The following is a 14,138-nucleotide window of genomic DNA, read 5'->3' as shown; positions in this document are numbered from 1 at the left end:
TAAAATGACGTTCTTTTTCTCTGTGAGATAACATGCACGTGCTGTGTCATTAACTGCAGAATATGTTTCACTGTTAACGGACAAAATTACCTGACAAGGCGCACGAAAGATTGTCAGGTGTAAAACAAACTCATTAAAAAAAAACCGCAGGCTTCCAGGTGGCGTGACTGAGCACTCGAAGCTTGATGACTTGATAGTGAAGGCACATTTTTTTACCGTTATGAAAATGAATTCGTAAAAAAATAGTTAAGGATGTTTTCTAGTGACTTCAATATTTAGGATGCAAAGACGAAAATTCAAAAGTACTTCAAAAAAACGTTCTTTTAAGTGCGAACTTTTTATTTCTCAAAAAGATACTTTTAAAATTTATGCTAAGAAATTTTAACTGTCAAAAGGACAAATATTAAACCAATATGATGTCATTAGCGTACGATTAAATTTGGTAGGGTTTGTCAGTGTAGTGCAGTGCGCGCCACATAATAGCCAGTTTCTTAACACTTTCAGATTGATCAAATCGTCCAGCCTTTCAAAGATTAGCCAAAAGCATATTTTATTCCATCGAAGAATAGTTTGGTTAAAGCTAAACCTAAAATACTTCGGCCAGTCCTTAAACGGTAAAAAAAGAACTCTGAACAACAAATGGCTGGTTTGTGGCTGACTCAGTTGGCCATTGTGACTCTCAACATTCTCCTGGTAGTCTTATTTGTGGTGGCAAACACAGACTTTTGTGGAAGCGTTTTTGAAACTCAAGTTGGTAAGTGAACATGTGCAAACTCATTTGCAAAGATCTGCGTTCTTTTTGTCAGTCCTGACTTTTTATGCATCACTAAAACGTTTACCTTCTATGAACTTGTAGATCATGTCTTAGTTGGTCACGTCATGAGCAAGGCTGCTGTTGTTGACGAGTTTGAATGTCATCTAAAATGCCTCGGAAATAACAGTTGCAAATCGTTCAATGTCCATTCTGATGGCAACGATGCAAAACATATTTGCGAGCTAAACAACCAAACCCGACAAATGAAGCCAGGACATTTTAAACGGAAGAAAGGATCTACATACTATGGCTCTGTCCAGGTCAGTAATTTCTTAGTTTAACGAATATTTCTTTTTTTATTTCAGGCAAAACTTCTTTTTCACTTATTATGTTGAGTAATTAGAAGCAAGAGAAGAATGCAAGAGGGATATTTTTAATTTTAATAGATGGTCAAGCAGTCTGACAAAGAGAATGCTTTTGACATATCTTTAATAACCCAATCCAGGTCTCCTGTGTCGAAGTTTCACGTGAGCAGAATGAACAAACAAAGAGTGGGCAGTGTCATCCGGGATACAAGGGAAAGTACTGTCAAACACGTGAGTAGTAATAATTAATAATAATTAATCAATGTAGGGCTTTATGGTGTCAGTCAGATATCCTCTAAGCGGACACTCTTGGGATGGAAAGTGCATGTCCGTTTTTGCGAGGAAAATACTGATCTGCCATCTGATATCAGGAACAGCTCTTCAATGTCCGTTTTTAAAAATAAACTTAAAACTTTCCCATTTTTGTTATTATTGTTATTATTATTGTTATTATTATTATTATTATTACTATTATTATTATTATTATTATTATTATTATTATAGTTCACGATAGTGCGTTACATGAGATTCACAGTTTTCTGCACTAAATTGTCGGGATCACATGTAAGGATCGCCAATCAGAAGAACGCTCGTAACCACAATTTCAACACGTTTTAGTAGAAGTAAACAACTTGGTAAAAACATGTTCTTCAAATATCGAAAAAATATATTCGTCAGGAAGACGAAAAGTTATGCAGTTTGATTACAAATAGAAATATCTGACGACTGCGATACTTCTATTAAAGCGATGTATTGGTGAAAAATATAGTGAGAACCCTTTCCGTGTTTAATTGTTATGTAAATATTCTAGCTATTTTATTTTATTTTATTGTTGACTTTCTAAATTTTCCACCAATAAAAGCGCTTAAGAGAGCAAACAAGACTGGATGTCTTCGGATGTCTCGTGGTGGCTGGCACGGAAGGGTAAAGGAATTTGCATGCATGCCAAAAACTTGACTTTTTTGCAATTCTCCCGTAATACTGATTCTCGACCTAGGATCTTCTCCAAAGTTTTACAAACCCATATCTCCTCAACCTTTCCCGCCATACTTATCGTTTATATTTTTATACTGCTTATCGTTCCGCGATCCGGAAACGAAATACTATTTCTTTTTGAAATAGCTGCTTGTTAGTTTTTCATTTAAAGCACGTTCTAATCTAGCTTGTTTTTACGTTGACTTTCAGCTATAAAAAGTTCGCAATCCAATCTCCCTGCTCGTTCATGTAAGGACATCCGGGACTCAGGAGACTCCAAAGGTGATGGCGAGTACTGGATCGACCCTGAGAAGAGTGGAAACGCTTCTATGAAAGTATTCTGTGACATGACAACTGGTGGAGGTAACTTAACCCTTTTAAATATGCTAAGCCCGGATTATTCCGGGATTTGGAGGAATGGCCATTCTGCCACTTATGACCAATTTACACATCAGCAGAGTTTTGTGTTGTGCATCTTATAGAGCTTGGATAGCCTGCAAACAGGCTTCCGAGTGGGGTTTACGCGAGCAAAGCGAATAGGGTTACAAGAGCGACGCAAGCGGAAGAGCGGAGCCTAGGGGGAAGAACGGGGACGCAGCCCCGCTCCTCCGCTCTTCCGCTCTTCCCCACTCAGGAGCCTGTTCGCAGGCTAACCTTGGATAGATCTTTTCACAGGAGTGTCCATCTTCAATATTGACTGCATTCCGTGATCAGTTTTTGGTGTAAAATTGGTGCTAAAACAGGCCAATATACCCGTACAGCCGTACTTGATCATGATCTTCTTTTCCCGGGTTTTACATTGATTCAGATCAAAACTTTTCAGGCCAGTAGAAGGGGTGCACAGAGTAAAAGATAGAGAGAATAAGAAAGCAGAGAAAACGAAAAGGAAAGGAGCAGGGGAAAAAATCGAAATGGTTCAGCAAAAAAAGGTCCAAATTTTGGCTTATGCGCATGCGCCAAAGTAAAATATTGTACATTTTTACATGGAAATTTCATCAAAATCTTATTGCATTGTCAGAAAGTGCATTTCAGAAATTTAGGACCGTAGAAACAAAGAAATCAATTAACGGTTTAAAAACGTGGTTTTTGGAGTAAATTCAGCATATCGAGGGTTAAGCTAACTTATGCAACATTACATTAAGATTACAATGATGTTTGACTGATAACAATACGGTATTTTAGTTTAATTTTTTTACGTTCCCCTGTCCGAGGGTCTGAATGGGGGTACCGCGATAACACAAAACACCTAATTTTTGGCTCTGTAACATGAAACAGTAAAATTTTAGGCCTTTTAATACTATCAGTAAAACATTCACTGTAACAGTAAATTTTCTCCAAAAAGAAACAAAAACGGCTCCGAAAAGGCCAATAATATTTTGTTTAGTATATGAAGAAGTTTTCGGCCATTTTTGAACGATTGCTGATCAGTTCGGAAGATATCCGAAGACTAACCTCTTACTAACCGAGCGCGAGGGCCGTACTGGGGAATATTGGCCCGAGGTTGTGGCAGTACGGACCGAGCGCAGCGAGGTCCGTACAAAAACGACCGAGGGCCAATATTCCCCAGTACGGCTTGAGCAAGCTAGGTTGGTAAGTAGTTTATTATATGGCACTCGAGCCATGCTTGTTTATTTTTCTGTTAAAAAGCACTTCCGGTCACTTGCATTCAAAGGGCTTCCTTCGTAAAGTCACTAAAGTGGAACTAAAGTGCAGGATGATGATGCGAGCAACTCAGAAAGAACAAGCTACCACGAGTTTGAAAACAAATTTATTAATCGTGACGAAGAAGACGAATATTCACCAAGCGGATTTTATTATTCTAAAGAACGGGCCGGGAAAGCTCTGATGTAGGAACTGAAACAGGCATCACTGAAAGCCAGAAGGCCGCTCGGCTAACCAAAATGAGGTTTCTTGGCCATCATTCTGCGTTGAAGTTGAACGTCTTAGCTCCCCAGCGTAACTTTTGGCTTTTGTCTCTGGTTCGTAAACGTATAACCGAAGTGTAAGGGAAAGTTTTAAAAAAAGCATAAGACAATTCTATGAAGTGCCCACTGGATTGGAGTCGCTTAATTCTCCCGCTTCAAAAAGAGCATCTTCGACTTCGTCGTCTTCATCAATCGCCTGAGCGGCTTGCGGCTTCTTTCCTTCACCGTACTTGTGAACTAGTGACTGGCACTTCGCAGCTAGTACTCTTCTCGATTTTTCTAACTCAGTGTCGTTGAGTATGTTGAATGAATATTTCTTCTCTGGTATCGCTGTATGCTTCGCTGAAAACTGGAAATTGCTGCTTGTTCCTACTCTTCTCCTTTTTTGCTTCGTGTGTTTATAAAAAATTTGGACTCATTTGGACGGAAAGTTGGTCAAGCTCGGAAGCAGGTAGGCTATTCTATTACCTTCACGTACCTTCAATGTAGCGGGGAAGAGCTTTCATTTCAGTAGCCGTCTTCTTATTTGTGTTTACAGTTTTCCGTTCGTTTATAAAATCGTCCATGGCCTCCTGGCTTTCGGTGATGCCTGTTTAAGTTTCCACATCAGAAGTTTCCCAATATTTAAGATAATTCGGTTGAAATTCGCTTGGTGAATACGCGTTTTCTTCGTCCACGTTGTAAGCTCTGTCAAATATCAATCTGTTCGGTAGTTTCTTTGCGAATAATGAAAGTACACGTTTTCTTTTCGCAGGTTTAGTTGGAAATTTGAATTTGCCGGCTTTCGGAAAAATACACGGCTTGGACCGTTTTCATGGAAACGGTCCGTATGGCAAAATCCCGACCAAGAAAGAACCAATCAGAACGCTCGGATTTGCCTAAGACTGGCTTTGCCATATAATAATACCAAATATTCCCGAAGACTGCCAAAGATTTCCGAAGACTACCGAAGATTTCCGAGGAGAAATCCGAAAATTTGGTCTAAGTTCATAAGTGATTTTATCCGATTTTTGAAGAGCAGATAAGAATTTACAATGCTAAAATTCTTCACGAAAAACCCTCCAGACACTTAACAGTATTTTCTCCAGAAGCAGTAAACATTGGGCAAATAACACTAAACACTTAACCCCATTCAGACCCTCCTCTCCGTAAGATTTCTTAATGCATACATTGAGGTTTTCTCTTTTAATGATGAAATTTGTTATTTTATCAACCGGCTTTGTTTTGCCACATAGTCATTCAACTTCACCTTATTTCAGGTGGCTGGCTTCTTGTCTCCAGGCTTGTGATTGACAACCCATCTTCCCGACAGCTGTCAGAAGAGACGTCATACCGTGGAATCAGCAACTATCACAACAACAAGACGTTTCTGACAAAGAGTGCCATGAATGAGCTGAGAACACACTTGCCTTTCACTCAACTGCGATTCCACTGCAGTAAACAACAGGGACGTACGTTCCATGTGACCACGGTCGCTAACAGCACTGGTGAAGCTGTAGTCCAGTACTTCAGCGGTCAGACAGATGTCCAGCCCGACGCCTGTGGTTCTTTTGTTAGAATGGAGAATGACAACTCATTTTTAGCTGGACAGTGCAACAAGTGGTGTCATGGCAACAACATTGGCAAATGGGGCGCCTACAGGGATGAAGATAGGTTGTACCATGAAGCTGCCTATGTCCCTGGCTCATATCACTGGTTGCTGACTCCAGGTGGTTCAAGATGGGAATGCGATGATATCAATGTTGGAGTATCTTCTGGTGATTTCTGGAAAGTCTTTGTGCGTTAAGCCTACAGTTGGTACACTGATTACTTATAACCGATCAAAAGTACCTATGCATGCAACCTTATATAAATGCAGCAATAACAAACGGATTCTTTTCTATGTTCCGAATTTAGGAACTTTACGTTTTTAGACAGTAATTACATTTTTCAGAATGTTTGTAAAGACCTCTGTAAACAATTAACGTTCCTCGTAAATACTGCAAATAACAGCACTGTTGTCAGTGCCAACATTTCAACGGAAAGAATGCTGATAGACCTAGCCAGCTCCACGATTCGATTCCATTCCTTAAAAGACCTTGAAAACTAAGAAATCACCGGGAAAGTTACAGTATCTTACAGTATCTGTATTTTAAACATACTTTGGACAAACAGTTTTGTTAATCAATGTAAAAGCGAGCTATTTATTAAGAGTGTAATACTACTTCCGATGTGTTGAAAAAGCGTAAATTGTCTGCTTTTTCATTTTACCTTATTACATGAAATTTTCGCGACACGTTAATTTCGCGAATTTCCGGATTCCAAAAAAATCGCGAAATTAAAGTGACGCGAACAATAAGTGTCGCAATTATGTCAACAATCAAGAAAAAAATTAAGTTTAGTACCACTGAAGGAAGGAATTTTCAATGTAAATGGATGTTGTCGGCAATTGACGAACAATAACTCATGCACGTACAAGCATGACCTACTTGTATTAGCAATCTGTCCCCATTCCTTGCAAATAAACTTTTTGATGCTATGATCTCTCCAATTTTAACTTACAACAGCGAAATTTGGGGAGTATATACCAAACCTGATTTTACGTCATGGGACAGTTCACAGATTGAAAAAGCTCATCTTCAGTACTGTAAACGTTACTTAGAAGTAAGCAGTAAGGCCTCGAATGCAGCTTGAAGAGCCGAGCTTGGAAGGTTTCCTCTTATAATAGCTATTAATCAAAAAATAGTTAATTACACCTTATATCTCCACAATAAGGAAAATGACTTTATTGTTAAACAAATCTTTTTTATGTCATCTGATCTTCATAACATCAACAAAAATAGTTTTTACTCTAATGTTATGAGGATATTTGAATATTATAATTTGCCTGATTTTGACCCTACTCTCTTAACTGATGTTAAGATTAAACAATATGTTAGTCTTATGCAACAAAAGTATATTTTACACTGGCAACACATTATTCAAAACCTTAAGAAATTAGAATTCTGTAATACTTTTAAGGAAGAATATACGCCTTCCTGCTATTTGGATCTTACAAGAAATAAACTAAATAACTAAATAACAGGAAAGAATTAGTAAAACTTAGAATGGGTTATCATAAATTATTGATCGAAACTGGCAGATATGATCAAATCCCAAGGGATAATAGACTCTGCCCTACGTGTGAATCAAACCAAATTGAAGACGAATTTCGCTTTTCCATTGTACTAAATACTGTAGTTCTAGAGATGAATTTTACAAAAAAATAGAGTCGGGGGTGAAAGCGGAATCATTGGACTTTGGATATTCATGATTGCTGTCTTATTTTACCTCGATGATTTATGATTCAATTATAAATTTTATTCGATATTCATGATTCATTTTTCATTCTTTTCATCCAGCTTTCAAAATAACGTTTTACCAGTTTCTGTTGTTTTCCACTTACTGGCTGGTTTGCGCATTTCGGTTCCCTTCTAACAGAGTCTTCTTTTTCATGTGGAGACTCTCCTGGCACGGAATTATGCCGAAAGCCAATGTAAAACACTTTAGTCGTCAAAATATTTCTAAATAAATATTATTCACCGTGGGTAGCATACTTGATCACTGTAAAGTTTTTTTTTTTTTTTTTTTTTTTTTTTTTAATTAATACTTTATTGACACTCAAAATAATACAAACAGAGTATATAACAGTTTTAAATAACATCAATGTTAGCAAAAATAAACTTAAATACACATAGAACAAGGAAAAAAAAAGATACAACATAGGAAACGATTGAAAAGCGGTAATTTTAAATATATATTAATGTATCGGCTAAAAGGAAAAGGAAAAAAAAACAAGGAAAAAAAAAAGAAAACGAGATTCGAGGATATCTAAACGTAAATACTTAAAAGTTAAAGGAAATTCTTCCACTGCTTATTAAATTCTTCGAGTTGTTTATTTTTTATGGCAATTTGCCTAATGGTATCAATCCTGGTACCGAAGAAAGGGGGAAAGCTGTCAAAATTTATATTAGTTTCGTCTTGAAAGCAGCAGAATATAAAGTATTTAGCGACAAGTGTAGCGTAATTTAGGAGATCTTTGTACTTAGTGTTGTTGTGCCAACCGTATAGTATATTACGTTCATTGAGTTCGAAAGTCTGATTAGTTTTTTCACACCACCAAACTTTGAAAGCATTCCAGAAAGCGGAGACTACATTACACAGGAAGAGCATATGCGGAAGCGTTTCTGGCACAGCCTGGCAAGCGCGGCAGAGATCGGACTCAGACAACCTCGCGCGAAACAGGAATATTCTCGTTGGAAGGATGTTTTGTATAATTTTATACTGGAACATTTGTAATTTAACTTCTCGCGTTGTTAAGAAAGGCATCATATAGACATTTTTCAGGCTTTCTTTAGTAAAGCCATAACGTAAAATTTTAGTCTCAGCTGTAGGTGGTTGGAAGAAATGGTCTAGGATGGCTGCGTAAGCAGAGTGAGTAGTGATATTTTGGGTGGGGGGTTCAAGCATGTCAACTGGATTATGGTTGGGGGGATCTGTTAATTTAAGTTTGCGCCGCCAACTAGCGGGGATGGAATTTATTAGTCCAAAATATACGGTAAAGGGAACATGCATCAAAAGTTTTTGCTGAAGTTTGTCAATGGATAAAAAAGTAGAGTCAACATCAAGAAGGTCGTGCAGGCGTAAGATTCCGTTTTGAAACCAGTGTTTGAAGAAGATTGTTCTTTTGTCTATTATTATATTGCTATTGTTCCAAATTATTTCATTATGGATCTGTGTATTGTCATCAATAAGATCTGATCTGTAGTCTTGCCAGTACTTCAGTACCGAGCAATAAAAAGGAGGCAGGTTGTGTAACTGGAGTAACTTTAAGTCATACCGGCATTGTGATAAAAAGGAAAGGCCACCTACTTGGCTCAGCAAAAATTCTGGTATGGCTTTCCAGCCAGCATCAGAGTTTTGTTGTATCCTTGGAATCCACGCGATTTTTAGGGCAGATTCCATTATACTAAAATCTATCATCTTAAGACCACCACTGCTTTTCTCACCAATAATTGTGGCTTTTTTTATTTTCGGAGGTTTACCTTCCCAAATGAAATTGAAAATCAGATTGTTGGTTTCATCAACAACACGGGGTGGTACGTACAGGTTGGAGGCGTTAAAGATCAGTTTTGACAGTGCTAAAGTTTTTACAATGTTAATCCTGCCGATTAATGTCAGTTTTCTGCATTTCCATACATTCAAAATTTTTTCCATGTTGCGTATCTTGTCGCCAAAGTTTAATTTGTCTGCTCTAGGTGAGTCATACGAGAAAAAAACACCAAGCGCGCAAATAAGTTCTTGTGGCCAGTTAAAATTGAAAGGGGTATCTTGTCTATCTTTCCAACAGCCCAACCACATAGCTTCGGTTTTTGACGTATTAACCTGTAAACCAGAAGTAGAAGCGAAATTCTTTAGCATATGTAGTAAATGTTCTATTGAATTGAGGTCGCTTACAAAAACGGTGGTATCGTCCGCATACATAGTGGATTTTATTTCTTTTTCTCCGATTGTGATACCTTTAATGCGATCATCACGTTTGACAGCTCTGGCAAATAGTTCAAGGCCAATAACAAAAAGTAAACCTGATAGTGGACAGCCCTGTCTCACACCTCGGTTTATTGGGAAAAAGTGTGAAGCGTGCTTGTTGTTTATAACGCAGCTGGAGATATCAGTGTGAAGAGTTTTAAACCATTGTAAAAAATTAGCGCCAAAATTAAAATGAATAAGGACCTTTTCTAAGTAATGCCACTCAATGGTGTCAAACGCCTTGCGAAAGTCAAGAAATAGGGCAATTCCTGGCAGATTTGTTTTGTCGGTGTAGAACATAAGGTCTTGTATAAGCCTGATGTTTTCGCCGATATAACGCCCTTTTACATAGCCTGTTTGGTCAGGATTTGCTAGCTTCGGTAGAACCTTTTCTACGCGCTTGGCCAAAACTTTAGTGAGGATTTTGTAATTCACATTTAACAGAGAAATCGGTCTCAGATTTTCCAAAATTGTTTTATCCTTATTCTTTTTTGGGATAAGAGAGATAATTCCGCGTCTTTGGGATATTGATAAAGAGCCATTGTGGAAGGCATAGTTAAAGCTACTAACAATTGAGCTTTTCAGTTCCGACCAGAAGTATTTTAAAAATTCAGCAGGCAGTCCGTCTGTACCGGGAGTTTTATTTGCAGAGAAACCCTTGAGGGCAATAAGTGCTTCTGTTTCTGTGATAAGACCTTCGCATAAAGCTTTTTCATCTTCGTTTAAGGAGGGAGTATTATTTGGATTAAAAAATACATCGTTATCCTGTGAACACTGTGGCGGAGATACATGCGATTTATAGAGGTTTTCATAGAACTTTTTTTGTTCCTCTAAGATGTCAAATTGACTAGTTGTAAAAGAGCCGTCGCTCAACTTCAATTTAGTGACTAATTTTCTTGAATAATTTCTCTTTTCAAGACCATAGAAATATTTATTGTTACGTTCACCTTGTTCATGCCATCTAGCACGGCTTCTAAGAATTGTTCCACGAGTTTTGTAGGCTATTATTTTGTCCAGACGCGCTTTGGTCGAGTTGAGTTCGTTAATGATTTGTTTATTGTTTCTGTTGTTTTCCGCTTTCGTGAACAGATCGTTCATTTTATCTTGGAGAAATTTCTCCTCATCTCGTCTTTTTCGTGCTTTAATTTTGGTGTATTTGACAGTGAAACCTCTAATTTCCATTTTAATAAGGTCCCAACGTAACCCTAGATCTTCTACGGATTCGTATTTGCTTTGGAATTGAGGGAGGTTTTTACGTAGCTGCGACACGTATTGATTATCTTCCAGTAGGGAAATATTGAATTTCCAAAAGCCGGGACCTTTTTTCTGTTTTGCTTCTTCAGAGATAAGGTTAAATTGTACGGCGGAGTGATCGGTATTGGGTGTATATACAATTTTACAATCTGAAACAAGGCTTTTTAGTTCGTTAGAAATCAAAAAGTAATCTAGCCGACATTGCACTTTAAAAGACTTGTCCCTCCACGTGAATTGGCAGGCATCCGGATTTATAGATCGCCATATATCGCCGAGATCATATAGCTCGCAGAGATTGTTAATTTCGTCGATGACTGGGCCTTTTCGTGTAACAGGGTTTCCTCCTTTTTTATCCCGTTGGGTAAGAGCGCAATTAAAGTCGCCACCAATAATTATATTATCATGCGGGTATTCTTGAAGTTGATTTTGAAGGTCTTTGAAAAAGTGTACCTGTTGATTAACGTCATTAGGCGAGTATACGTTCACTAAAGTGAGATGCGAATCATCTGTTGTTAGTTTTGCGATTATAAATCTCCCGTTACTGTCTTGTGTTATGTTATCAATTTTGCAGTCGAGCTTGGGGTTTAAAAGAATCATAACGCCTTTACTGTGGTTGGTTCCATGATTAAACAATACTTTTCCGCCCCATTCCGCTTCCCATATATTTGCTATTTCTTTTGAGCTATAAGTTTCCTGAAGGAATATAAAGCCTTTGTTCTGTTTATGCAGCCATCTGAAAAGGGCACGCCGTTTTATTGATTTGTTAAGACCTCTTACGTTGACAGTGAGACCTTTTAAGTTGAAGGCGTTGATTAAGGAGAGGTGTGGCGATTAAGCCAGAGCAAGACGTGTGAATTTGACAGCTTTCTCCCTGTGGAATTCAATACTTTAGAGGTAAAATTTGGCGAAAAAGTTGTTTTGTTGAAGACATTGGAAGAATTTGCATACGTTCGAAAAAATTGAAAACAGGTTTTAAAATAAAGAAGATTATTTAGGAACAGCTTAGATATTAGGAATCTACAAATAACATTTGCGACATTTAGAACAATGAAGAAAAGCAAAATAAAACAGGCTCTTATGGCCTTAACGCAATTTACTAAATGTTTATGCGTCATAAACACGTCTTTAAAGTCATTTTTGTGCCTCGGAGCTCCTTGTACAAGGATATATTATGGCATTAGGTATTATGAATACAGATATTTTATCGACAAAGTTTTTTTTTTACTCACGCACAATCAGCATTAGTGGGCTCTTGTTGCTGTTGCAGTTCTTCATTATGATCAGTTGGTTCTTCTGTATGATCAGCCGGCTCTTCATCAGCGGTCGATTGGGTATCGAGCCACCGTTTAGGGATGTTGAAGTGCATATATTGCTTGCCGTTAACAATCAGCTTGTCTCCTATTACTGACGCCTTATTTCGGGGGTTTAAGCTTCTGGCCTTCTTCATTGCTGGTATCAGGATCTTTCTTTTAATTTCTTGGACTCGCTTTGGCAAATCTTCTCCAATGCTTACATTTGAACCCTTTAGGTTTCGTCGCTTTTTCCAGACCTTGTCTCGATCGTTCCTACAGGTAAATCGCACAATAATCGGTCTTGGTCGACCACGACTTTGTTTGCCGAGACGGTGTACACCACAAAATTGAAACTGGTTGACTTCTGCACGGTCAAATTTTAGATCATTGGTTATCACATCTCGTATGATACTTGTGCAATCTTCTTCGCAGGATTCTGGAATTTTGTAAAAGATCATGTTCCATCGTCGGTTGTAAATTTCCTGCCTGATAAGCTCGTCATCTTGCTGGGCTTGCTCATGTTCGCACTCCGCAATTCGGTCAAAGGCTTCGGCTTGGTCTTGTTGCGTAAATTCGAGCGAATTTTGGAGTTCGTTGTTTTTTTTTGTTAACTGTTTTATGGTCACATTTGCTTTGGCAAGTTCTGCTTCTAAAGAAGTTATCCGCGCTTCCCGCTCAGCAGCACCTTGTTCGATGAGCGAGATTCTTTCAAGTAGATTTTCAAGTAGCTGTTCTTCGCTGTCCTCGGAGGTTGAGCTGCTAATTCGTAGGCGCTTCTTCTCAGTTTTGCTTTTGTCAGCAGACATTACAATGATTAGTTTTGCTCAAAATACCTTCTTCAAAATAAAGATTTTGCGGAGCTCCGAAACACGCGTGTGCTCAGCTCCGATGCATCACGTGTTCTACCATCACTGTAAAGTTAGTACCGGTAAGGAAAGAAGATGCGAAGCCAAGGGTACTTTCGTGTTTCCATTCCATTAGATGCTCAAAAATGAATCAACTAACAAACATAACACAATTACCTCTTATGCAAGCCACCAAAAAATTAATGAATTCTGATAATTATTATTTAAATACTCAACTTATGAAGTTCATTGTGAGATGCTTATCTTTACGAAATAATCTTCTAGCGAATGAAAGTAATGTTACACATACATAATTTTTTTTTTCATTTCTATTTATACATGATAATGATTGTTTTAAGTTTCGCTTTAGTTTAGTTGTACGCTTTTGCAATACTGTATGCACTTATGGTCATGCAAATAAAGCTTGTTATTTCGAGATGTTATTGATTGATTTTGATTGGTAGACAAAGTAAGAACTGCTCAGTTGTTGCTATTGCCGAGATTTAGTCCCGCCCTTGCGTTTTTGTTAATTTGGACGTCATTGTTCCTTTGATGAAGTCGTTTTATTTAATTCAAAGGCATGTTAAATAATATTGCCAAGGAAATGTAAATTGTGTCTTACCCAAAAACGCAAAATTAAAGTGATTCACGATACCCCGAGAGAAAGGGTACTAAATAATCTAGAGCATTTTTCAATAGACTAGTTACAAAAGCTGAACAAACAACACTTTAAAGAAAAAAGAAAAGCAAGCGAACACGAGGACTGACGACGTAGAATGACCTAAATCTCCCGCCAAAACCTATATATACCTAGGCATCCCATAACAACCCGCGAACCTCTCAACCGTGCCGTCAGAATAGTAATTTCTGTCTAATTCATTCATTCAAACGTCAGAAATTACATTTTTCGCAAAATTGCGAAATTTAAGTGTCGCGAAATATGCGCAGCTCAATTAACGTGTCGCGAAAATTTCATGTAATAAGGTATTTTGCTTTCTTTCATCAGCTCCTTTCCCTCGCGCCAACATTTCAGTCCCGTTTTAAACTTCTAACACCCCGAATACAGTCTTTCATGCCTTTTCTCCTTTCCCAAATAGTAACCCCCTTCCCTTTATTGTTGCCTTGCCTGAAAAAATGTATACTGAGCAAAAATCCACTTGAGAGAATTGGAATCAACTGGC

General features: G+C 37.9%; 2 protein-coding genes and 1 pseudogene across 2 annotated transcripts; 1 reads left to right on the top strand and 2 right to left on the bottom strand.

Moving 5' to 3' along the window:
* Positions 1 to 449: 449 nt before the first annotated feature.
* On the top strand, positions 450 to 6,890 carry LOC144632839 (uncharacterized). Its single transcript, XM_078491582.1, has 5 exons — positions 450 to 754; positions 857 to 1,074; positions 1,260 to 1,350; positions 2,305 to 2,457; positions 5,279 to 6,890. The coding sequence occupies exons 1-5, from the start codon at positions 640 to 642 to the stop codon at positions 5,803 to 5,805; spliced, it is 1,104 nt and encodes a 367-aa protein (XP_078347708.1). The 5' UTR covers positions 450 to 639; the 3' UTR covers positions 5,806 to 6,890.
* On the bottom strand, positions 3,903 to 5,190 carry LOC144632203 (uncharacterized; annotated as a pseudogene).
* Positions 6,891 to 11,357: 4,467 nt separating the features above from the next.
* LOC144632916 (uncharacterized) lies at positions 11,358 to 13,009 on the bottom strand. Its single transcript, XM_078491678.1, has one exon. It carries the CDS (start codon positions 12,916 to 12,918, stop codon positions 12,046 to 12,048), a length of 873 nt encoding a protein of 290 aa, XP_078347804.1. The 5' UTR covers positions 12,919 to 13,009; the 3' UTR covers positions 11,358 to 12,045.
* Between the last annotated feature and the right edge of the window lie 1,129 nt (positions 13,010 to 14,138).

The sequence above is a fragment of the Oculina patagonica genome, chromosome 12 (assembly GCF_052425735.1).
Source record: "Oculina patagonica isolate OP01 chromosome 12, crgOcupat, whole genome shotgun sequence".
Classification (NCBI taxonomy): domain Eukaryota; kingdom Metazoa; phylum Cnidaria; class Anthozoa; order Scleractinia; family Oculinidae; genus Oculina; species Oculina patagonica.
This window is presented reverse-complemented; position numbering and strand designations above follow the sequence as displayed.

Coding starts and splice junctions, on each gene's coding strand:
- LOC144632839 (XM_078491582.1), top strand. CDS start 640: ATGGCTGGTTTGTGGCTGACTCAGTTGGCCATTGTGACTCTCAACATT. Junction 755..856: donor CGTTTTTGAAACTCAAGTTG/GTAAGTGAACAT, acceptor ATGAACTTGTAG/ATCATGTCTTAGTTGGTCAC. Junction 1,075..1,259: donor CATACTATGGCTCTGTCCAG/GTCAGTAATTTC, acceptor AACCCAATCCAG/GTCTCCTGTGTCGAAGTTTC.
- LOC144632916 (XM_078491678.1), bottom strand. CDS start 12,918: ATGTCTGCTGACAAAAGCAAAACTGAGAAGAAGCGCCTACGAATTAGC.